We start from the raw sequence: 23,996 nt of genomic DNA, 5'->3' as shown, positions 1-23,996 counted from the left end.
CAGTTCGTTGTAGAATTTGAGGCATGGAGGTTTGGCTCGGGCTCAAAATTGCAAGAGGCTTAGACCTTCCCAAAACAGATCTGGCAACCCAGAATATGGAAAATAGCATGGAGAGGGGACACAAAAGAGCTTTGAGTTGGAAATTGTAAAAAGAGTTACAGAAATTCTAAGAGAGCATAATAATTGTTATTGCAAAGTGCTTTATTTCCATATGATGACAGTTTCACACTGTTAAACATTTAGCTTCTGCATTAAATAGACAGATGGCTGCAGTAGAGGGGTTTATCTACAGCAGATTTACTTTATGCTACATCATTTATGGAAGCAAGTGAGCAGAGACCATAATAAACTCCTAATATTGTGCAGCTTACAGTCTATTATAGTGATTTAGCAGCCCTCCAGTTCCGCCCCCCTCTGTCAGTGGCCAAAGTATAAATACTTGATGTCACCTTTACCCGGTGGCAGCTCCTTCTCAGGGAGTCCAGCCTGCTCCGCTCTGTGGAGTCTCAGCACGTGCAAACGTTTACTTCCATGTTTTTGTTTTTGTCCCCTCAATGTGACATTTTAATCCGTGTGTCTCCCCCATTTTGAACAAACAGAAAAGGTTTGTTGAACAACTTCCTCGGGCTCCCAACTGCTGCGTTCAAGGTCAGTATCACAACAGGTGCTGCGGAGGACGAACTGAAGTGCATGACCGGGTGGCATTTAACCAGCAGACAATGCGGACAGAAAACAGGGAGACCTTTTAATGTAGTGAACAGTTTATTTCATTCAGTGTGGAAAACTGTTGGTTGAGTTTAATGTCTTTATTACGAAGCAGAATATTTAGTTTTCCTGCGTCCTGCATGCGTAAAAGCTGGTGCGTAAATTCCCTGGAAAGAAGTTGTTTGGTTAAAAATAACAGGCAGCAGCACTTTGTTGAAATCGTTACTTCTGTTGATTCTAATCAGTCTGTCTTTTCTGTACTGTTCTGTCACTGAGACGTGAGAAATACGTCGAACAAGGCAGACAGATAAAATTCCTAAACGATTTTAAATTACGCATTATTCAGCAGCAGTCTGGAAAACGCCACGAAATTAATCCAAGCAGCTACTCAACAGGCGACAGTATTTGGCAAAAGTGTAGAGTAGAATTCCTTCACCCAAGTGTGGTCAGTGGTGGAAAATAGCCGCAGCAACCATCCACAACATTAAAACCACTGGCAGGTGAGGTGAATAACGCTGATTAGCAAAGGCACCTGTGAAGGCGTGGGGCAATTCTGCTACAGATTAAACAGCAGCATAGGAAGTGATTAACATTAAAATACCACTTACACTACAGGCCAAACATTTGGAAACAACTATAAGTTTCTGTTCACAATGTCTTTCTTAAAAAGATGGAAATAATGAATTCCATGGATTTTGGGATATATTTACTGCATGATCAGTCTTTGCTTCCACTGATATGCACCATTTTCCTCAATTTACCTTTAGGTTTACATTCATGTTACCACACAATTGCTGAATAAATGTTAACAAAAGAAAAGAAGGGTGAGAAGATTTGCAAGAGTCACAACTTCAGTGCAAAAATAAAAGAGAACTCATGGTTTGCATTATTCACTTTAGCTCTTTGGCTGTTGAGAGTTTGCATTCAAAAATCCCAATAAATCTACCACAGAAATGGCTATAGAGAAACAGCTGAGTAAAGAAACAAGAGTACAGATACAAATACCAGATAATTATAGTAAAAATCTATTCTAATGTGTGACTCTTTCTAATAAACGTGTTTATTTTGTTGCACAGTATACCAATGAAAGATCTTTTTTGTACAAATTTGATTTTGTTTCCAAACTTTTCACCTGTAGCATACTTAATACATGATCTAATAATATTACCTGTTACAAATGAACAGTCAGTTATTGAAATTGTTGTTCTGGAAGCAAAAAATGGGGCAATGTGAAGATAAGGATCTGAGCTACTCTGAGGAGTGAAACTGTGATTGCTCTCTAAGTCTCCAAAACAAGAGGCAGTGTGAGCTGTTCCAGTATGCAGTGCTTAGTATCTACCAAAAATGATGCAAGGAAGAGCAACTGATGAACAACCTCAATGCTCGCTATGATAGAAAGGTGTCACAGTGCACAGACTATCACTGCACAGCCACTGATGAGTCAGATTGTCCATCCTTGCCCCTGTCCACCACCAAAAGCACCTACAATGGGCACAGAAACATCACAGTTGGACCGTAGAGCAACGGTACCTGGGAAAGAGATGCCTTCAAATTGTACAGTGGGAAGAAGGCAACCTTGCAGATGAAGTGTGAAGCTCTGGAGAATGTTCTACTACCAAACCCATCCCATTAATTATACTAACACTCAGAATGGTTTCCTGTCAGACATTTAATTACTGATATGTTGATATGGTAAGATAACCATCATCAAGATTACAGATCCCACAGCAGGGTCAATAAATGGTTAAATTGAAAACCTAAGTACTGCTCTCTAATCTGTTGTAGATGGCCCAGTTAGTATAAAGTATTGGTAAAAAGTTCAGAAACTCAGCCTTTATCCAGGTACCTGCTTCACTACCATTCATTTTATGGGCAAACATGAAAATATTTCACTTTTAGCTTCACTCAAGTCTATTTGTTACTTTTTAAGCTCACTGTCAGTGATACTTTTACATAATGTGACATTGTGTTATAGATTAAAATAAACAGCAGCATACGACGTGATTAACATTAATGTATGATCTAATATTATTTTGACAGAGAGCTTTCTGCAGAATGAGTGAAGGTCATTTACGCTTAGGTGTATTAATTGTTATCTGCTGCTTTTATTTGAGTAAAGGATGTGAAAATGTCTCGTTATAAGGTCAAATAGCCTCAAATTTTAAACTCACAATTTGTAACCTCAGCTGAAGTTGACATAATCTGTAAAATTAGCAGAATAGAGCCATGAGGTAATATAACACAAGCTACAGTACTGTAACATGCAGTGAAGATGCTAAATGTCCAGTAATTTAGTGGAGTAAAAGTGTCATTAAAAGGAACATTTCTCAAGTGCTGTAGTTATATCACAGGAAGCAAATGTCTGCTATTGCTTTCCACCTCTCTTAATGTGTCCCAGCAGAAGTGCAGAAGTTCAAACGTGACAGTTACCTAAACTAAGAATGACTGATGAGTTCAGATGTCTATTTTAGTTACGCTGTAGAAAATAACAGAATACACATCTCTGTTATAAACACCGAAGTGACCATTGTTGCACTTTCATTTTTAAGCTCACAGCTGCTGGTTCAGGACTGTATTTTGGCTGATTGCCATAGTGTGTCCATTTTCCTGCTGTCAGACAGAAGTGAGTGGGATGTAAACAATCAGAATAAAAATGAGTAAGATGTGATCAGGGTGAATCATCAGGATGCTTCTTATTTTGTAGACATGATGAGGAAACTGTGACACCATGTGTTGTTATTTCAGAAGTAAAACCTGGTTTAGTTGGACAGATAAAGTGTTGATTTCTCAGATTGTGGTTTGTGTTCAGGAGCCTCCAGAGCTCTTGTCTTCATCATGGGCATCAAAGCTGCTCTTCCCAAGTATGAGATCTTTTTCTACAACACCGTGTTGTGTCTCGCCATGTTCTGGGCTGCCAGCTGGATCTTTGAGGTGTCCAGTTGTGAGTATGAGGAAGCACACAAACACACACACACACACACACACACACACACACACACACACACACACACACACACACACACACACACACACACACACACACACACACACACACACACACACACACGCACACACACAGACACACACACACACACACACACACACAGGAAAGTGTTCAGAAAAGTCTGATCACTTGTGTTGAAAACCACTCATATAAAAGCATTGGAAGCTATTTGTTTATTCTTAGAGTTCAATATTCCGCCTACTGGATTTTTTTGGGCCAATGCCAGTATCTAAAATCTGATTATATCATATTACAAAGTTAGAATTAGCTTAAGGTGACTTCTGCTGATTGGGTCTGGTCCGAAACCAAAAAATATTCAGTCTTTGTATATGTATGACAAAAATAAGCACCAAAATGAGAAGCTAAAAGTTCTCTTTGCTCTCTTTATTTTTACCACAATAATATAATATCAGCAGTCAGTCTATGGGTCCCTTAAGATGTTAAATGCAGTGATTTACAATCCTGAACACATGCATAAATGGTTTCAGCTACTGGGGGGAAACAGTCCACTGCTAAGGTTGATGTTTAGAGGAAATTTGGTTTTGGGTACTTTCCAAAACCTTGACCTTGAGCATATTCCCCGTGTCCACCAGTAAGGTGCAGTATCCATTCAGTTTGCAGATTAACCCTCTGAACCCCACGACTTGAAAATGATTTTGAAAGACATCATTTTCAAAATCCCCCCAGGTCTGATCATTTACCAGCTAGAAACCGTAAAACAGAATGGTCAGGTTTCAAGTGTCCAGTGGGCATTGAACATATCATATGTGACTTAGGATTCTGTTTGTAAAATAAACCAATATTAACCAAATCTCAGCTTAAAATGTGATTTGATGAGATTTCAATGAATTACCTTTTTTTTCTAAATTTCAGAAATAAATCATTTTGATTAAATGGATTCTGAAAAAATAAAATCTCTCCATTTCATCACACCCGAAAAGCCATCAGTGACACAGCTGTGACCAACAGTCATGTGAAAAAAATTCAGGGACTCTTAAGCTATACTGGGCTGAACTGCAGGCTGTGATTATACAGAGTAGAAAGACAAGTAAGGAAACAAATAAAAAGGGTAAGTAGGAAAATATCTATAGGATGCAGAGTCTCCATTTTTTTTCTGCCTAGTATTAGTAACAGCAGTGGAAACTTAGTGAGAAATGTTGGACATGCCTGCGCTTTTTTTTGTTAAGTTTTTGGAATATAAATAGTTAAATGAACTTTTATTTCGTTCTTTTAAAAGGATTTATAGCATTATACCTTTGCTATAGTTCTCTCTCCTTCTAGCCATTGTTGTGCAGTTTCCATAGAGGTGCAGGACTTTATTTTGCAGTGAAAAATGAGTTTAAAGTCAGCAAAAATGTCCCAGGAGCAAAAAAACACCCAGAAACTGTTTGGGGTTCAGAGAGTTGGTATACATATTTCATGTGGGCTATTGTGGCTGAATCAAAATGGAAACGTTTTCTTTGCCAGCGCTAAAATCTATGACAAGATGAAAACCACCACCTGCTGCTGTTTAACAATCAGCTGATAGATTCATATCAGCTGTCTGCACTACGGTTGAACTTCTTGCCCCGCCTTTGCCACATGTTGGCACAGACAAACAGCATTAATAAGAGCTGCAATCAAGCAAAAAAGCATGAATTCCTCACATTTGAGAAACTGTGACCTGCAAATATTCTAAGCTTAAAAAACTATTGAAGTTATAACTCAGTTGTCACCATATTTGCTGATTAATTTTCTGAAATATCCCATATATTTCTCTGTATATTCTGCAAATAATTAGCTAGAATCAGCAGACATGCGAATGAAGTGGTTGGTCATCATGAATGCTGAACTAGAAGAATGACTTAACACTGTCGGCTAATCAATCGGCTAATTTCCTGAAGTCTGCATGTGAAACAAATCAGTGCATCAGTTTCCCCTGAATATGGGATCCTCAAGCTGAAACATAAGATCGAGTAGAGTATCTTGGGCTTCCTGCAGCCCAAACAGACAACACAATGTGTGGTATACATATAGGGACAGTGTCACAGTGTGAGGGTGAAGAGTTGCAGCTATGCAGACCACGCTGAGGAGATCAGGTGTCAGTATTAATATCACAGAGCACAAGAAGAAAATAGAGCCTGTGTTGGGTCTGCATTTATTTCGCTGGAACAAAAGCTTCACATTTGCACTCAAGGACAAGCAAAAAAAATATGCTGATACAAAACATGCTGATCATTGTGCCTAATTATTTGCTTGAGAAGCCTGTAATTAGTTACTATTGATCACCTTATTGGACTATTATAGTCTAGTTTTCTTTTTCTGCTGCTGTTTTTCAGCCAATGTAAACAGAAAGACGTTCAAAACCAGCGTGAAGCCAGGATGGTACTACTTTGGAAGGAAAATGGTAAGAAAGAGTTTACAGTTAACACAATTGTTTTTATCACAAAAATGTCTCATATTTCTTACATTTTGCTCTCTGATCTGCAGGACACGGCTGACTTTGAGTGGATGATGTGGTTTTCCACCTACAGAGACCACATCCTCTTCGCTCTCTCCGGTCATGTGCTGTTCGCCAAGATCTGCTCCATGCTCGCTCCACAGGTGCCTCTACTGACCGATAGATGGATTATTTTCATTGAGCTGCTGTAGGAAGAGCGATGAGGTGCAGGAAGTGAAGGGCTGATCCAGTATCGACCGCTAGAGTTAATGATCCAAGCAAAACACTGAGCCACTTTGAAAGGAGGTAGAGGAAACAATCAAGCTGTCTGGGATGAATTAACTTCTCCCTGTGACATTTGAAATCCTCTTTTGTTGCAGTTTATTTTTACAACATTGCACAGTGGCTTTTTATATCATTAGCTAAGCAGCAGTTGATGAATGGCACCAGGTGGATAGACACAGGCCTCATCACTGGAGGGACTTTTAGAGGACGTATAAGCACTTGTTTTGTTGTACAGATTCTAAAAAATGGCTTTGCTGTGTGATTTCTTGGAGATGCATCAGGCACGGTCCTGTGTTGACACTGTTCTTCTCTCCCACAGTACAGGTCCTTGGTGTACATGATGTATGGTCTGCTGGCTGTGTGGACCAGTATGGGCTGGACTTACGTCACCCTCATCTTATCCCACTGTATCCTGCTCTACAGTATCTCCTTAGTGAAAATCCGCTGGCTTTGCTTCATCACTGGCCTCTGCACACTCGCTACGTTCAAGTGTGAACCCTTTGTGTCCTGGCAGGTACACTGCTGACACTCGCAGCACTGTTTCCTGAAAGAAAGATGAGTATTGTGCCCCAGTGTCCCTCAACTTAACATCATCATGGTTTTCTTGTCCACACAGGCAGGTTTTGTTGAAGGAGACTTTGAGCTGCGTCATGTTCTCTTCTACGGAGGTTGTGGTTTCACAATCATGCGCTGTATGAGTTTTGCTCTTGAGAACTGTGAAAGGAAAGACGGGAACTACAGCATCCTGGAGCTGCTCAAGTACAACTTCTACCTCCCTTTCTTCTACTTTGGGCCCATCATGACCTTCGATAAATTTTATGTTCAAGTAAGTTTAACTAGACTCTTCGAATGAATCCCAGTCATCCAGCACTGAAAGTATTAGTGGACTTGTTTTGCAACTGATGTTATTGCATTTTCAGAAAATTAACACCTTGTTTTTTTAAGGTGCAAATGAATAAGGTGTTTATTTACACTTTAAAAGCAAGTAATTTCTCCTTTATACATGGTTACCTTGACAACTAAGGGATATTTTCTCCAGATTTGTCTGGTAATTGCACAGGAGGAGTTAAAGAAAGGAAATAAATTTAGTGCAATATTGTTTTCAGCTTTCCTGTCACGTTAATCAATCACTGCTGGGGATTTTTGTGCCTCAAGTTGAGAATCATAGTCTTTGAAAATGACTTCTGGATGTGCTACTAACTGTTGGTTTCCTTCCATTACTTTTCACGAGGAAAATGGTTTAAAGAAAATTTGAGAATACATCAGTGAAAAAGTACAGTTCAAGAGCACATTCTGTAGTCGTGTACAGTATAGAGTCAGATTGCAAGCATTTATTTATCTGTCAACAACAAAATCCATCTGATTTTTATACAGTACACTCTTGTCCTGTCGAGGGTGAGGGTCACTGGTGTTCCTGGTAGTTGTGACGTGTTTGCTGCCCTCTGCAGGCCAACAGGTCTGACCTGACCAGGAAAGAGCGGGAGATGTGGAACATCAGCCTACAGGGAGGAATCCACTTGGGAGTCATCATTGTCATAGACGTCCTCTTTCACTTCATGTACATCCTCACCATACCTGCCGACATGAAGCTGCTGAAGCACCTCTCAGACTGGGCTCTAGGTTTGTACCACCTCCCTCTAATTCCTGAGGAGAAATTCATCATACTTCCTGCAGGGATCCATTAAGCGTCAGGGGACCATTTTTAATGCAGGTTTAATGAATTGGAATAAATGTAGAATGGCAGAACTAATGTAATTTCGCTGTTTCCAGTGGGCCTGGCTTACTTTAACTTGGTGTATGACTGGGTCAAAGCGGCTGTCATGTTCGGAGTCATCAACACAGTGTCCAGACTGGATCACCTGGATCCGCCCAAACCACCGAAATGCATCACGATGCTCTACGTGTTTGCTGAAACGTGAGTTAATTAACTTGGCCACATTTATAGGAATACAATATGTGGTACAACTGCTGCTAAACCTTGTGTATTTTTTATTTTTTTGCAGGCATTTTGACAGAGGGATCAACGATTGGCTGTGCAAGTGAGTGTCTCAGAAATACAAATACATTCAAGTCTAATCAATCATGTCAGATGTTGGGGCTCTGATGTGGTCTTTCTCTGCAGGTATGTATATGATTATCTGGGTGGAAAGCATGACAACGTGGTGGAGGAGCTGATCGCCACACTGTGCACCTTCGCTGTCACCATCCTGTGGCTGGGACCCTGTCAGGTGGTCATGATCTGGGCTTTCTTTAACTGTTTTGGCCTCAACTTTGAGCTGTGGACGGCCAAATTCTTCGCCATGGAGCCGTTTACCTCTTTTGAGGTTTGTTAGAGTAGACTGGCTTCACATTTCAAGCAAGGATTTAGAAGTAAAGTGCATATTGTAGTGCATATTAATAGTGTTTTATTTACAGTTGGCAATGTCGGAAGCAATGTCCCGTCGCATCCGAGCCGTCTTCAACAGTTTCAACTTCTGGAGCATTGTGCTGTACAACATTCTGGCCCTGAACAGTTTGGACTTCGCCAAGTTGGTCACCAAACGGCTGCTTCTTAAAGGTTTTCTAGTTTTTTTCTTTTAATATGTTGAACAAAGTTTAATTTAACTAGTCTGTTAACAACATTTTACCTTCCCAGGCTTCCCTATAACCACCATCATCGTCATGTTTGTGACCTACTGTCTGATTCAAGTGATCAAGGAGCGAGAGAGGAGACAGGCTCTCATTGATGATCCTGATCCACTCCCGCCTCCTCCTCCTCCGAACGCTGCCCCCCACCCCGCCGCCCCTGCAGCTGCACCCGCTGCCCCACAGCCAGTCGCAGATCCGAGCAAGGAGAAAGCAGAGTAGATAATTAAAGAAGAATGTAACAGCCTAGTAGTGACTGGTGTCCAGATGCTACCAGTATTATTGCCTGTCTAGATTTTATAACACTTTGAATGGATGTAGAACACAGCATTTACTGTAAATAAAGTTTACATCATTCAACAGTATTTTTACCTAAAGGAGAGTTTATACCTTAATGCAAAGCATTCACTAATATGTAATGTAATATAATGTACAGTACACCTGTATATTGTCCAGGAGCCAATGAAAACAGCTAACAAGAAAACACTGTAGGGACTGTGATTTCCTGATACCTGATCTTTACTATCATGCAAGAAATAAACTGCAAAGATTTGTTCAAAGCATCATGTCTTGTGTCATGATATGTAGAGAGATTTGGAACTTTTTGATGGAGCTGTTTGATTTTGAAAAAGAAACTTTTTATATTACATGAGTTATTGTGTTGTCTTCTCAGTTTCCTGCTGAAGTCTAGTTTGGTGCATTTACACTGGAAACACTTTGAAAAATGTCTAGTGGAAGACCTACTGTCACATGTGGTGGCTGCCTTAGCCTGAACAGGGCAGTAAAAAGGCAAAGTAGAGAGAGGAGATTCCCTTTGTTATGGTACATTTGTGTGGCTAGTGTGTCTACAAAGCAAATTAGACATTTTTAGTAGTGTTTTGGTTTAACAAAAATTCACTTCAGCCATTACAGGAGAAGATTAGTTTTTTGAGAATGGATTTTTGCATCGTTATTTTGACAAAGCAGTGGAAAGAAAATCAATTGTGGGAAACTATTTTCTTGACAGCAATAATGATCAAATAACCATTCTGTTAGCTCTCTTAGACATTTTAGGAAATACACTATTAGTGTAGAGTCATAATTTTAGTTCTAAATTAGGCTGATCTTCATATTTAATGATACTGCAGAGCCTTAACATCTTTTAAAGTCAGGTAAAGTTGTACTTTTTAATGTCTGTAGAATTTTAAAACCAATATTTGAATTACTCAAGTAATTTCACATCATAAAGGACACTGTTGAGTGCTCTAAACCCTTTAGAACCCAGCGTAGCGCCGGCGCTACGTTTTGCATATTGATTTTTGATTGGCTGTAGATTTTAAACCAGATAAGATAGATCGATAATACTTGTTGCATATAAAATCTGGGGAGTTACCCTAACATTTCACACATTCACCAGGTCTCAGGGTGCTTTTTCGTTGCAGTGATGGGTTTGTAAAAATACACAATAAAGCGCACACAACAAAACTCTTTATAAACCAGACCACCGGTATTTGGAGGACTTCTTACGCTGAAATAAGCGTGATCACGTTGTAGCCATGACCTGTCACATGATTCTTATGTGTCCATACCCCAGAGGCTCCCGTCCTCATCAAAGGGAAGTGACGTTGTTTCCGGGAGTTGTAGTTTTTCAGCCGACAACTACAACAGTAGTTTTCGGCTGTAGCCTGCACAGATACGAGCTCTCACTCGTTTCAGTCCCATTTTTTTTTTTTTTTTTTACAAACACATTCAGACACACAGCCCACACACACACCAGACATCCACCACGGTCCGTGTACGGGGGATCTGGTAATTGGATTTTCCGTTCTGAAACGGGTATTGAAAAACAAAAAACGAGTGGTTATTTGATTTTTCGTTTCAAAATACAAAAATTAAAATTGAAATACAAGGCGTTTTTCCTTTTCATGATCAAAAAGGGATATACGATTTTTTAAAAAAAATGCTCTGATTTTCGTTTTATATTTAGAATAACAAGAAAGCAAAATCAGTAAGACACAGAAACGAAAAAAGGTCCGTTTTTTCATTTTCTGAGACCGGAAGTGGTCATCAGCAAGTGTGGAGCCAAACAGAGTACGGTGCATAGATTGTATATACATTTTTTTCGTTAGTTTTCATGGTCAAAATGAGAGATCAGGTGGCCGATTTTAAAATAAATCAATATAGATTTTTTTATAGAGCGTTAAAGTTTTGCGAAGCCAGGGGGCGGGACTACTTGATTGACAGTCCGGTCTGGAATGATTGACAGGTCCTATGGAGGAGGCAGCAGAGACTCTGCTCTCCTTGTTTGGATTAATTCTGATATAATAACTGTTGGTTTATTTATCGGTGGAGCAGCACAACATTTCCCACAGACAGTTTTCCTGCCCGTTGGCTTGTTTTACCCAGTTTTCTACGTTCGGCTGATTCTACCAGCAGACACTGAAAGGACTCTGATAGTTCGGTAAGTAAATGTTTATTTTCGTATCGGTGCCGCTTTTAATGCACTTTATATGCAGCTTTAGTATCAGATGTAATGTGTGCCATGCACTCCAGATGTTGGTGGAGTTTGTTTCAGTGTGTGTTGACCAGAGAAGAAAGTTAGCATAGTAAATATTAGCTTTAATGTGCTAACCGAGTTAGCTGCTCAGTCGTAGTCTGATTGAAGCTAACGTAGCATCAAGCTAATGTGTTGAGTTTCATGTAAACAGCTGAAGTGTGTTGTGTTCCTGTAATGTGGTTCATTAAGTTCATAAAACTGTGGCTGGTTGACATTAATGTAACGTTCAGGAAACTTAAATGGGATTAAAACAGTAACGTTAATGTTCTAGTTGTCAGTAATCAGCTTTAATTTGACACTAAAACAGACTCTGATAGTTTTAAATGACATCAGTTTCATTAATTTGTTGAAAATTGTCTCATTTGTTGTTGTGATGTTGCTGCTGATTCATTAAAACCAGATGATCCGTGTTGAAGATACGTTTAGTTCGAGTATCACAAGTACTAGAAGGAAAATGGAAGTTTAGTTCTGCTACATCAAAGATTTCAGCATTAAAATAACTAAATGAGTCTTTATACCTCAAACTTTAGTATAGCATGTCGCTCTAAAAACGTCATAGTATGGCCTTTGGTCCAAAAAATGTCATAGTATAGCATGTGGCTCAAAAAACGTCATAGTATAGCATGTGGCTCTAAAAACGTCATAGTATAGCATATTGCTCTAAAAACGTCAGAGTATAGTATGTCGCTCTAAAAACGTCATAGTTTAGCATGTCATCCAAAAAACATCATGGTATAGCATGTGGCTCTAAAAACGTCATAGTATAGCGTGTCGCTCTAAAAACGTCATAGTATAGCATGTCGTCCAAAAAACGTCAACGTATAGCATGTCGCTCTAAAAATGTCATAAAAAGCCTTTGGTCCAAAAAACATCATAGTATAGCATGTCGCTCTAAAAGCGTCATAGTATAGCATGTCGTCCAAAAAACGTGATCGTATAGCATGTCACTCTTGAAACGTCATAATATAGCATATTGCTCTAAAAACATCATAGTATAGCATGTCGCTCTAAAAGCGTCATCGTATAGCATGTCGCTCTAAAAACGTCATAGTATAGCGTGTCGCTCTAAAAACATGGTATAGCGTGTTGCTCTAAAAACGTCATAGTATAGCGTGTCGCCCCAAAAACGTCATAGTATAGCATGTCGTCCAAAAAACGTCATCGGATAGCATGTCGTTCTAAAAATGTCATAGTATAGCCTTTGGTCCAAAAAACGTCATAGTATAACATGTCGCTCTAAAAACGTCATAGTATAGCATGTTTCTCTAAAAACGTCATATTATAGCGTGTCGCTCTAAAAACGTCATTGTATAGCATGCCGCTCTAATAACATCATAGTATAGCCTTTGGTCCAAAAAACGTCATTGTATAGCATGTGGCTCTAAAAACGTCATTGTATAGCATGTCGTCCAAAAAACGTCATAGTATAGCATGTCGCTCTAAAAACATCATAGTATAGCATGTCGCTCTAAAAATGTCATACTATCGTCTTTGGTCCAAAAAACGTCATAGTATAGCATGTCGCTGTTGAAACGTCACAGTATAGCATGTCGCTCTAAAAACATCATAGCATAGCATGTCGCTGTTGAAACGTCACAGTATAGCATGTCGCTCTAAAAACATCATAGCATAGCATGTCGCACTAAAAACGTCATACTATAGCATGTCGCTCTTAAAAACGTCATAGTTTAGCCTTTGGTCCAAAAAAATGTCATAGTATAGCATGTCGCTCTGAAAACGTCATAGTATAGCATGTCGCTCTAAAAACGTCATAGCCTTTGGTCCAAAAAACGTCATTGTATAGCATGTCGCTCTTAAAACGTCATAGTATAGCATGTCACTGTTGAAACGTCATAGTATAGCATGTCGCTCTAAAAACGTCATAGTATAGCATGTCGCTCTTGAAACGTCACAGTATAGCATGTCGCTCTTAAAACGTCACAGTATAGCATGTCGCTCTAAAAACGTCATCATATAGCATGTCGCTCTAAAAACGTCATAGTATAGCATGTCGCTCTGAAAACGTCATAGTATAGCATGTTGCTCTAAAAACGTCATACTATAGCATGTCACTCTAAAAACGTCATAGTATAGCATGTCGCTCTAAAAACATCACAGTATAGCATGTCACTCTAAAAACATCATAGTATAGCATGTCGCTCTAAAAACGTCATAGTATAGCGTCTTGCTCTGAAAACGTCATAGTATAGCGTCTTGCTCTGAAAACGTCATAGTATAGCATGTCGCACTAAAAACGTCATAGTGTAACATGTCGCTCTAAAAACGTCATAGTATAGCATGTCGCCCAAAAAACCTCATCGTATAGCATGTCGTCCAAAAAACGTCATCGTATACCATGTCACTGTTGAAACTTCACAGTATAGCATGTCGCTGTAAAAACGTCATAGCATAGCATGTCGCTCTAAAAACGTCATACTATAGCATGTCGCTCTTAAAACGTCATAGTATAGCATGTGTCTCAAAAAACGTCATAGTGTAGCATTATGCTCTAAAAATGTCATAGTGTAGCATGTCGCTCTAAAAACATCATAGTATAGCCTTTGATCCAAAAAACGTCATAGTATAGCATGTCCTCCAACGAACATCATAGCATAGCATGTTGCTCTTAAAACGTCATAGTATAGCATGTCGCTCTAAAAACGTCATAGTATAGCATTTCGTTCTAAAATCGTCGTAGTATAGCATGTCGCTCAAAAAACATCATGGTATAGCATGTCGCTCTAAAATCGTCGTAGTATAGCATGTCCCTCAAAAATCGTCATAGTATAGCATGTCGTCCAAAAAACTTAATCATATAGCATGTCGCTCTTGAAACGTCATAGTAAAGCATATCGCTCTAAAAACGTCATCGTATAGCATGTTGCTCTAAAAAAGTCATAGTATAGCATGTCACTCTAAAAACATCATAGTATAGCCTTTGGTCCAAAAAACATCATAGTATAGCATGTCGCTCTCAAAACGTCATAGTATAGCATGTCACTCTAAAAGCATCATAGTATAGCCTTTGGTCCAAAAAACGTCACAGCATATCATGTGGCTCTTAAAACGTCATAGTATAGCATGTCACTCTGAAAACGTCATAGTATAGCCTTTGGTCCAAAAACGTCATAGTATAGCATGTTGCTCTAAAAATGTCATTGTATAGCATGCCGTCCAAAAAACGTCTTAGTATAGCTTGTCGCTCTAAAAACGTCATAGTATAGCCTTTGGTCCACAAAACGTTGTTTTGTCCCGGCTGTCTGAAGTAGGTGAGGAGCAACACCAAAACAGTCCAAACGCTGGTTTCCAGAGGTTCAGACAAGTATTTATTTGAAAGAGGAAGTTTACAACAACACAACATCTGAGGGGGTTAAACGCAAATGGGTGGTAGTAAAATAAAAATAAACAGAACTAAAAGTGACCTTCATGTTGACATTGATGGGCATTCCAACCAGGAACAAAGTAAAAGATAATCAATAAGAAAAAAACCTCTTCCTGTTCACCTCTTCAAGCCCAAAAACACACCGCAGTAGCACCCTAAACTAAAACTACCAATGGGTTTCCTGTTTTCCTTTCTGAACAAGTCAAAGGTCCCTCTCTATCTCCCCACACATCCACCAACCACTGGAACACATCTCCAAAGTTCTGCCGGGCCAGCTCAGCTTCCCTTCAGAAGAAGTTCCACCAGATGAAGGAGCCTTTTGAGAGGCAGCTGGCATCGTGATTGGACTGTACTTTGTTCTGTTCCAATCCAGCTTCAGCTCCAGAGACGGCAGGTGGGACGAGTCAACGGAGGCCGGGTGGACGAAGGCATGCAGCTGAGTACAATCCAGAAAACAACAGAGGAGGAGTGCAGCGGTCCAGGGCCAGAACAGAGTAGCATGGTATGTCTCTGAGAAAACATCATAGTATAGCCTTTGGTATGAAAAAACGTCATAATATACATCATATATTGTACAAATAACAAGTCAAAGGAAAGAGACATACATTGTAGAATTGTAGTAATTGTGGGCTGACTGATTTACTGATTATCAGTATTTTATTTTTTTTATGTCGCCCAAAAAACGTCATAGTTTAGCATATCGTCCAAAAAACGTCATCGTATAGCATGTCACTGTTGAAACGTCACAGTATAGCATGTCGCTCTAAAAACGTCATACTATAGCATGTCGCTCTTAAAAACGTCATAGTTTAGCCTTTGGTCCAAAAAACGTCAGAGTATAGCATGTCGCTCTAAAAACGTAATAGTTTAGCATGTCGTCCAAAAAACATCATAGTATAGCATGTCGCTCTAAAAACGTCATAGTATAGCGTGTCGCTCTAAAAACATGGTATAGCGTGTTGCTCTAAAAACGTCATAGTATAGCGTGTCGCCCCAAAAACGTCATAGTATAGCATGTCGTCCAAAAAACGTCATCGGATAGCATGTCGTTCTAAAAATGTCATAGTATAGCCTTTGGTCCAAAAAACGTCATAGTATAACATGTCGCTCTAAAAACGTCATAGTATAGCATGTTTCTCTAAAAACGTCATATTATAGCGTGTCGCTCTAAAAACGTCATTGTATAGCATGCCGCTCTAATAACATCATAGTATAGCCTTTGGTCCAAAAAACGTCATTGTATAGCATGTGGCTCTAAAAACGTCATTGTATAGCATGTCATCCAAAAAACGTCATAGTATAGCATGTCGCTCTAAAAACATCATAGTATAGCATGTCGCTCTAAAAATGTCATACTATCGTCTTTGGTCCAAAAAACGTCATAGTATAGCATGTCGCTGTTGAAACGTCACAGTATAGCATGTCGCTGTTGAAACGTCACAGTATAGCATGCTATACTAACAGCCTAAACTGTTAACAGCAGTGTAAAGAAGCAAACACAGGCATAGATTAGGACTCAAACTAGATTTATTTTAGAAAACAAATCAGCTTCGAGGCATTTGTTCACACATGTGGCTGAATAGGAGGCTGTCCAATCAGATTCGAGGTCTTCACTCTGTAGGTTGGTTGTTCGGTGAGACTCTTGGACCTCCATCAGCTGACATGGATGTTTGATGGTCTTCCTCTCTAGTGCCAGATGATTCATCCATGAATTCAGCAGCTACAGACTGAAATGAAGCTCATGCTGCCGTTATTTAATTCCTGTTCCAGATCAAATGTTCAGAGCTCACCTTAAATGCAGCCGTCTGCTGTCTGGATAGTTTTTCTCACTGTAGTCTTCAATAAAGTCTTTTTCCTCATGTCAGGATGTGGTGACACTCTTTTCAGTCTCTGCAGACGTCCCTCATTGTGCATCTCCAGAGAAGAAACAGAAAAACTGGTCACTGCTTCAGCATCACAAACGCTCTCCAGCATTGAGAGTGTTTTAGGAATTCATTCATTGTGTTGTGAACTTTGAAGGAGCAGAAACTTTACAGCTGCCAAAGATATGAGCTCCAATTCTGCATGTTTTAGGAAATGAAGTTCATCAAATGAACACTTGATTTTTGATGATAACTCTCATTAAATTACTGAAGAAATCCAACATAAAAACCTGTAAACTCTCAGGCAGCTTTTGTTAAAGTTTGTCTATAATTCTATCATCATGTTCTGGAACCAGGACTCTGCAGAAGTTCCTTCAAACAGATACTTGTGTGTTTCTCTATATCAGGCCTGAGGTTTGAACGTACAGCAGAGGATTAGAAAGGAGTGATTTTAATGTTTAAATCAGTCCAGTAAATGTTTGGAGTAAAAATTATTAAAATTTTGATTTAGATAGATTTGTGTCAGATAATATTGTAGAGTCTCACTTAAATATATCCAAATGAATTCAGTGTATTTACATTTTATAGAATAGTTTATTTCTTAATCTCAATACTGTAGGGTCTGACCCTAAATATTATAATAATGGTGTAAATTTAAATAAATAATATTGTAGTGCAGAGTCATAAACTTTAATCAGCTAAACTTACATAATATCAGTGCACAATCTTAACCTGAACATTCATATTACTGAGGAAAATTTCCATAAATCCTGATATTCTGGAGTCTTAACTGGAATATGTCTAACATGAATCTTTTTGTATTGTGCTGATAAACAACAATAACCTGACTTTCAGATAATATTTGTTGTCTGTGATTGTGAGACTAAATTCCTCCACATTCTAGAACTTTACTAGCAGCTGTAGGAATAAATAAAAATAAAATCTGTTCATTTCCACATTATGCACATTTATTCATTCTTAACATCTCAGACTGAATGGTAGCTGGCAGTAAAAACAAACTCATCTGCTGGACTGAATTTCCCAAAATGCAAACATGGACAGAATTTAACACTCATATATTCATGGCAACGCTAAAGTTTTTGCTTCTTACCAAAGTTCACAACAGAAGTAAAGACTTAACATCTGTAAACAAAACAAAAACGTATCGACAAAGTTTTCTGTTAGAGTTTGTGTTCTTCTGAGTTTAAATCCAAGATTTTAAATACTTTCATTTCCTGCAAATGAATATCTACTCCAAATGTCTCACTTATAATCATTATCAGCCTTAAAAACCCACAAAACACCCCTTTATACTCGACCACACTTAGTACAGTCCAGTTCCCCCTTCTATAAATCTGCTTGGAATCATCCACTTCCTGTTTGTCAAAGTGGCTTTCTACCTGGACAGGTTTTGTTGGAGCTCATGCAACAAACATTTTGGGTAACTGCACTTTAATATGGATGGATGACACTGAATTAGAGTCTGTTTTAATGAGACTGAGTTAAGATGTGTAGCTCTCATTAAATAGGAAATTATTTCTCAGAATTCGCAGAGGAAAGTCTGAAATGTTTGCTAGGTTAGCATCCCACATGTTCTTTGGCTCAGCTAAAGATAACTCTCTCCAACTTCTGGATCTCTTGAGTTGCTTGTTGTTAAAATATCTTGCTGTAGGTGCTGAAGCTCAGAAAGTCTGAGATGTTTGTTCAAAATTAGCTCATTCTCAAGTCTGATCTGAACTGTCCTCTTTTGTTTGAACTTTTCCTGAATTCAGGAGTTAATGAAAGAGCAGCACATCCAGACAGTCTCATCTATGTAGAGAATAAACTTCAGTGTAATTCATGTTAAAATGCAGTTTTTCGAATGTTTGTTGCACATGCTCCCAACCGAACCAGTCCAGGTGGAAGACGATGTGAAGAGAAAGCTCCAGAGGATGAATATCACACATTTACGTTGGAAATAAATGTCCTTTAATCAGACATTGTCATGCAAAAGTTGGATTTTCCTTTAATGATGTTCAAATCTTTGTTGAGTGTTTTGTTGATGTTGGTTTCTAAATGTTTTTTGACACTCGGCCCCAAAGATTAAAACCTTTTACGGCTCACAAGCTGCAACAATTCACACATTATCAACTATCTTTCTGACTAAACTAAGATAAAAAGTGAAAAACTGCCTGATTCCTGCATCATGAATGTAAATCTTTTTGGTTTTTTTGACAGTAAACTGAATATATTTGGGTTTGACATTTTATAAACCAGAACAACAAATGAATTACTGGAGAAAATACTCAACAGATTAATGGACAAAGAAAATGTGTTTTCCAACATATGCGGCTGAATTACTCCAATATTACAAGATACATACAATTTGAATTCAATTTTATTTATATAACGCCAATTACAGGTCAAATTGTCTCAAGACGCTTTATTTTTATATATATTTTTTGTCATATTTAAAATATGACAAAGTAAGAAATTTAAACCTCTTGACTAATCCAATTTCTTATTTGGTTTTTAAGAGACTAATCAACAACAAAAATAACTTTCTCCACTAAAACTAATTAACATGAGGTCAAATAGAAGGAACAGTTTTAAATACTGCAGTCCCACGACGACAAGAATAAAGTTTGTCAACAAAAACTAAATCTGCTGGTGGATTCCATTAAAGTCCTAATAAATGATAATAAAGAGTGATACTAAAGGTGTGTGGTACTAAAAATGTCAAAGATATCAAGTTGAACATCTGGATGGAGGTTGATAAAAGTTGACCTCCCTTCATTTCTCTGGAGCGACTCCATGGATTTTATGGATGGTGGTTAAAGACCTGCTCTTCTAGTGGTCTTCCTTCTAGTTGCTGTAAAAAGTCAGTCCATCCTGGCCGACTTCAGCACCTCATCATGACAACTTGTTCTGCCTCCGACCTCGTGGAAACTCGAGAAACTCGAGAAAACCTGTCGAGACTCAGATTTTCGAAAAACTCGTCGGGCGGGGGAAGGTGTGGTGGGTGGTGAGGGGAGGTGGGGGAGTAGAGGGGGGAGGCCGCCACCCACCTCCCCGCCTACTCTCCGCCCTGACTCCACCCAGACTCCGCCTTGGCTCCACCCATGTGGTGACTTCAGCAACTACGATGACAAAGGGACGACGAAATTATGTTATTTTATCTGATCTGTAGCTCAGTGAGTTAAGGATTTGCCTATGGAGCTGCAGGTCGCTGGTTCAAGACCAGACCCTTCTTAAACTTTATCAAAATCCTGACAAAGACAAACAAAGAAAACTGCCGCTGGCGGGTCTCGAACCTGCGACCCTCCGCTTGGGAGTCTTCTTCTTATCCCCCTGAGCTACTCGCTCAGATACAAATTCTTCTTTTTTTTGCGCATTTATCATCTATTTTTTGTTGTTTTCGAGTTTTTTTTAAACTCGAGTCTCGTCTCGACCGTTTTTCTCAGGAGGTTGGACTTCAGCCTTTGTGCTGGAGGGTGGAACCCTCAGTTCCAAGACTTTCCAAAGCCTCGAGACCTCCCGAGTCCTCAGGACCTGGGCTTTCACACAGTCTGAGGGCTGAAATTTTCTAAGTCCCACAGTAGTTCTCTGTTAGATTTAACTTTCAGACAGTCCAAGGACTGATACCTTCTAAGTTCCTGAGTAGTTCTCTGTTAGTTTGAGCTTTTCGGCAGTCCGAGGGCTGAAATCTTGAAAGTTCTTGAGTAGTTCTCTGTTAGTTTGAACCTTTAGACAGTCTGAGGACTGAAAACCTTAAAGTTTCTCAGTACTTCTCTGTTAGTTTGAACTTTCTGGTGAACAGAAACCTTAAAACTTGTGACCATGAGTCTTGATTTCACATTTAGACCATCCATCTGAGTTCTTCTCAGACCTTAACCTGTGGGTTTTTTAGAAATCCTCAACAAACTTTGATTCTCTTCACTGAACAGTAAAGTTTGTGGAAATCAGAAGATAACATTAGTTTGATCAATGACTTCAACTACTACTAGACTTTATCTGGAAATCAGTTTTCTGAAATGAGCACTTAATAAATCTGTCCACAATCAAACGAAGAACATAGAAAGAGGAAATGTTTGTAGAAACAACTTGATGTTTTCATTTCAGACCAGAAAACGCTTTAAGACTTTAATCTGTTTTTGCTCTTTTTGATCGTTTTATTGTCTCTTCTGTTTAATTTGATCTTCTAAAGTTTAACTGGTGTTTTTTCAAATGTTTTGTCTTTAGTTTGATTCTTCTTAAATGTTTAGTTTTGCTCTTTTCTTACCTTTTATTCTTTTCTAATATCTGATTTGATTTCCAAATGTTTTGTCTTTTTAATGTTTGTTATTTTTTCAAATGTTTTATCTGCTTGTTTGAAAAATTTCCTTTTCTTTCCCAATGTTTAATTTTTCGATTAAATCTTTAAGGTTTTTCTTTTTAAATGCTTTACCACCTTTTAATGTTTAATTTTCTTTTTAAATGTTTCATTATATTTTCTGTTTAATTCCTATTTAAAGTTTTATTGTCTTTAAGATTTAATTTTCTAATTAAACATTTAATTTTTTAATTCAATGTTTTGTATTTTTAAATATTTAATAATCTAATTAAATGTTTTGTATTTAAAAAAATATTTAATATTCTTCTTGTTTAATTGTATTTTTTAAATGTTTAATAATCTAAAATATTTTATCTAATGTTTCATATTTTTGTTTAAAAAATTGTTAAATTTCAGAATTTCATGTTTGTATCTTGTTTAATTTTTTAATTAAATATTTTGTCTGTTTAATATAATGTAATTGTATTTAATGTTTAATTTTCTTTTTAAAAGTTTTGTTGTATTAAATATTTTTTTCCTTTGATTTAATTGCTTTTTTTAAAAAATGTAGTTTATTTCTTTAATAATTTTTTTCTGTCAAGATTTTAACCTCAACCTTAGAAATGAAACAAACCCTTCAATCACAATGAAAATACTTCTGTTGTCACAATCATGAGTTAGTCAATTATTCAGTTTATCAATTCAGCTTTATTTGTTTAGCATCTTTCACACAGATGACAAAATTAAACAAGCAAAGAGAAAAAACTATGCTAAAACTATGATTGAAACTCAAAAACATTTTTAAAAAAATATTTAGCATGGTAATAAAATCTGTTGTGTCCAGGGGATGGAGGGAGTTTATTGAAGTCTTCTTGGGCTCACATGGGAAATCATTTAAAATATAAACTTGATATTCAGTCTAAGGAAACTGGAAACTGCAGAGCGACAGAAGAACCAACAATATCTCCTGTTTTCTCCTTTAATGAGTCGACTCTTCTTGTGCTTTCAGACCAAAGAACTACAGAGTCTTCACAACCTGCTCAAACTCTTGGTACAGGACCTCACCAAAGGTGAGAAGGTTTCCTTCTCATTTCTACTCTGAAGCTCACCTTCTCCTGCTCAAACTGCTGACAAATGTTTCTGCTGCTCTAAAGTCTGCTCTCCAGAACTTCCTAAAAACTCTCAAAGTCTCTTCTGCTGCAGGTTGCTTTGTAGAACTGTTCCAGAAAACCTCGCTAAACCACATGGAGGGGCCTCAAGATAGTCGTCCAAATGAAACCGTACAAAAACCAAACTAGCACAACCCAAACGCTAAAGTCTCCTGCAGCCTACCAGAGAACCTCTGAGAACAGAGAATCAGGACAGGAACTCTTACCTTCTGGACAACCAAGAATTCAGAATGTGTCTGACCAAAAACCTCTAAAGACTCACTACAGCCAAAATAAAGACACAACTCAGCTGTACCAAATCCACTAATCACTGCACACATTAGCACCATGTGCTAACTGTGGCTAAAGAACCACATTTACCAAGACAACTATCCAGTACAAAGCCCTAAAACACACCAAGAAACACATTAAAGATGATTTTACTGCTGGAAGCTGCAAGCCAACGCCTAAAGAACAAACACAACGGAGCCAAACCCGGTTCACTGGTGAAGAGAAGCAGAGGAAATGTTTGTCTGCAGCTAAATGAAGCAGAAAGACACTGAGCTGCTCAGGTGTTCCTGATAACACCAAGCAGCCACCTGGACAGCCAATAGGAACACAGCTTACTGTTAGTCAAGTAAATTTAGTTTAAAGTTGAAGCAGAAAGTTAACAAAGAAAGTTGAAAACCACCTTCTGATACCTGAAATCTCTGAGTTTTCACACAAAGAACACCTGAACATGTCAAACTGGTTCATAGTAGAACCGTCATTGTAAAAACGTCATAGTATGGTGTGTTGCTCAAAAGACATTACGACCCAGCTGTCTATGGTCGCCGAAGAGCAACACAAAAACAGGACAAACGCTGGTTTCCAGGGGGTTAGGCGGATATTTATTTGAAAGAGTAAGTTTACAACAACACGTGAGCAGAAAAATCACAAAGTCTGTCTTTAGTTCAGCTGAAAATATTAGTTTTTGTCTTTTTTATTGACCAAACTTTTCAAGAAGTAGATGAAGAATAATTAAAGCTCTCATGTAGAAGTCCAACTTATTTTGGATCCTTGTGGAGAGTTTACCCTAAGAGTTTGTAAAGCTGTTGTGGATTTCTGTCATTTAGTCTGGACTAAACAAATAACAGCAGCACAAATCTCAAACGTCATTATGAGGAGTCTGGATTGAAATTCCTCACTTGATAATGATCAAAACATGAAATTTAGGTTGGTTTAAAGGAATATTCCACCTTAAATCTTTGAATGTTGACCTAAAAGGTTGGTTTCAGGAAGTATTCCACCTACAAGGTCCTCAAACATCCACCTTAAAGGAACATTCCAGCAAAAATCCTTGGACATGCACCTAAAATGTTGGTTTAACAGAGTATTCCATCCAAAATCCTCAGAGACCCGAGTGGCTGGTTAAAAGGAATATTCCACCTAAAACCTCAAATATAGACCCAAAAGGGTGGTTTAGAAAAAAATCCTTCAGTGTGGACTAATAAAGTTACTATGGAGGAATATTCCACCTGAAATGTAGACCTGAGAAGTTGGTTCAGAAGAATATACCATCCTAAACATCCTTAAATGTAGACTAAAAGATGGTTTGGAAGAAAATTCCACCTAAAATCCTCTAATGTAGACCTAAAGGGTGAGTTTATTGGTATATTCCACCTAAAATTCACTACTGTAGACCTTGGAGGTTGGTCTGATGGTATATTCCACCCAACATCCTTGAACAAAACTTAAAA

At 38.3% G+C, this 23,996-nt stretch overlaps 1 protein-coding gene across 1 annotated transcript; it reads left to right on the top strand.

Annotated features, from left to right (window-relative positions):
* Window positions 1-456: 456 nt before the first annotated feature.
* hhatlb (hedgehog acyltransferase like, b) lies at window positions 457-9,601 on the top strand. Its single transcript, XM_023266298.3, has 12 exons — window positions 457-648; window positions 3,515-3,646; window positions 6,028-6,095; window positions 6,179-6,292; window positions 6,733-6,927; window positions 7,030-7,239; window positions 7,862-8,033; window positions 8,184-8,328; window positions 8,417-8,452; window positions 8,536-8,737; window positions 8,829-8,970; window positions 9,049-9,601. Exons 2-12 carry the CDS (start codon window positions 3,541-3,543, stop codon window positions 9,258-9,260), a joined length of 1,602 nt encoding a protein of 533 aa, XP_023122066.2. The 5' UTR covers window positions 457-648; window positions 3,515-3,540; the 3' UTR covers window positions 9,261-9,601.
* Window positions 9,602-23,996: the final 14,395 nt, after the last annotated feature.

Source organism: Amphiprion ocellaris, chromosome 22, assembly GCF_022539595.1.
Source record: "Amphiprion ocellaris isolate individual 3 ecotype Okinawa chromosome 22, ASM2253959v1, whole genome shotgun sequence".
In the NCBI taxonomy this organism is placed as follows: domain Eukaryota; kingdom Metazoa; phylum Chordata; class Actinopteri; family Pomacentridae; genus Amphiprion; species Amphiprion ocellaris.
Note: the sequence above shows the minus strand (reverse complement) of the source record. Positions and strands in the feature narration are given on the sequence as shown.

Bases quoted from the DNA above. Each gene is read 5' to 3' on its own strand.
- hhatlb (XM_023266298.3), top strand. From the start codon at position 3,541: ATGGGCATCAAAGCTGCTCTTCCCAAGTATGAGATCTTTTTCTACAAC. The intron at 6,928-7,029 runs GTACACTGCTGA...TTGTCCACACAG, and splicing joins AACCCTTTGTGTCCTGGCAG to GCAGGTTTTGTTGAAGGAGA. The intron at 8,971-9,048 runs GTTTTCTAGTTT...TTACCTTCCCAG, and splicing joins CAAACGGCTGCTTCTTAAAG to GCTTCCCTATAACCACCATC.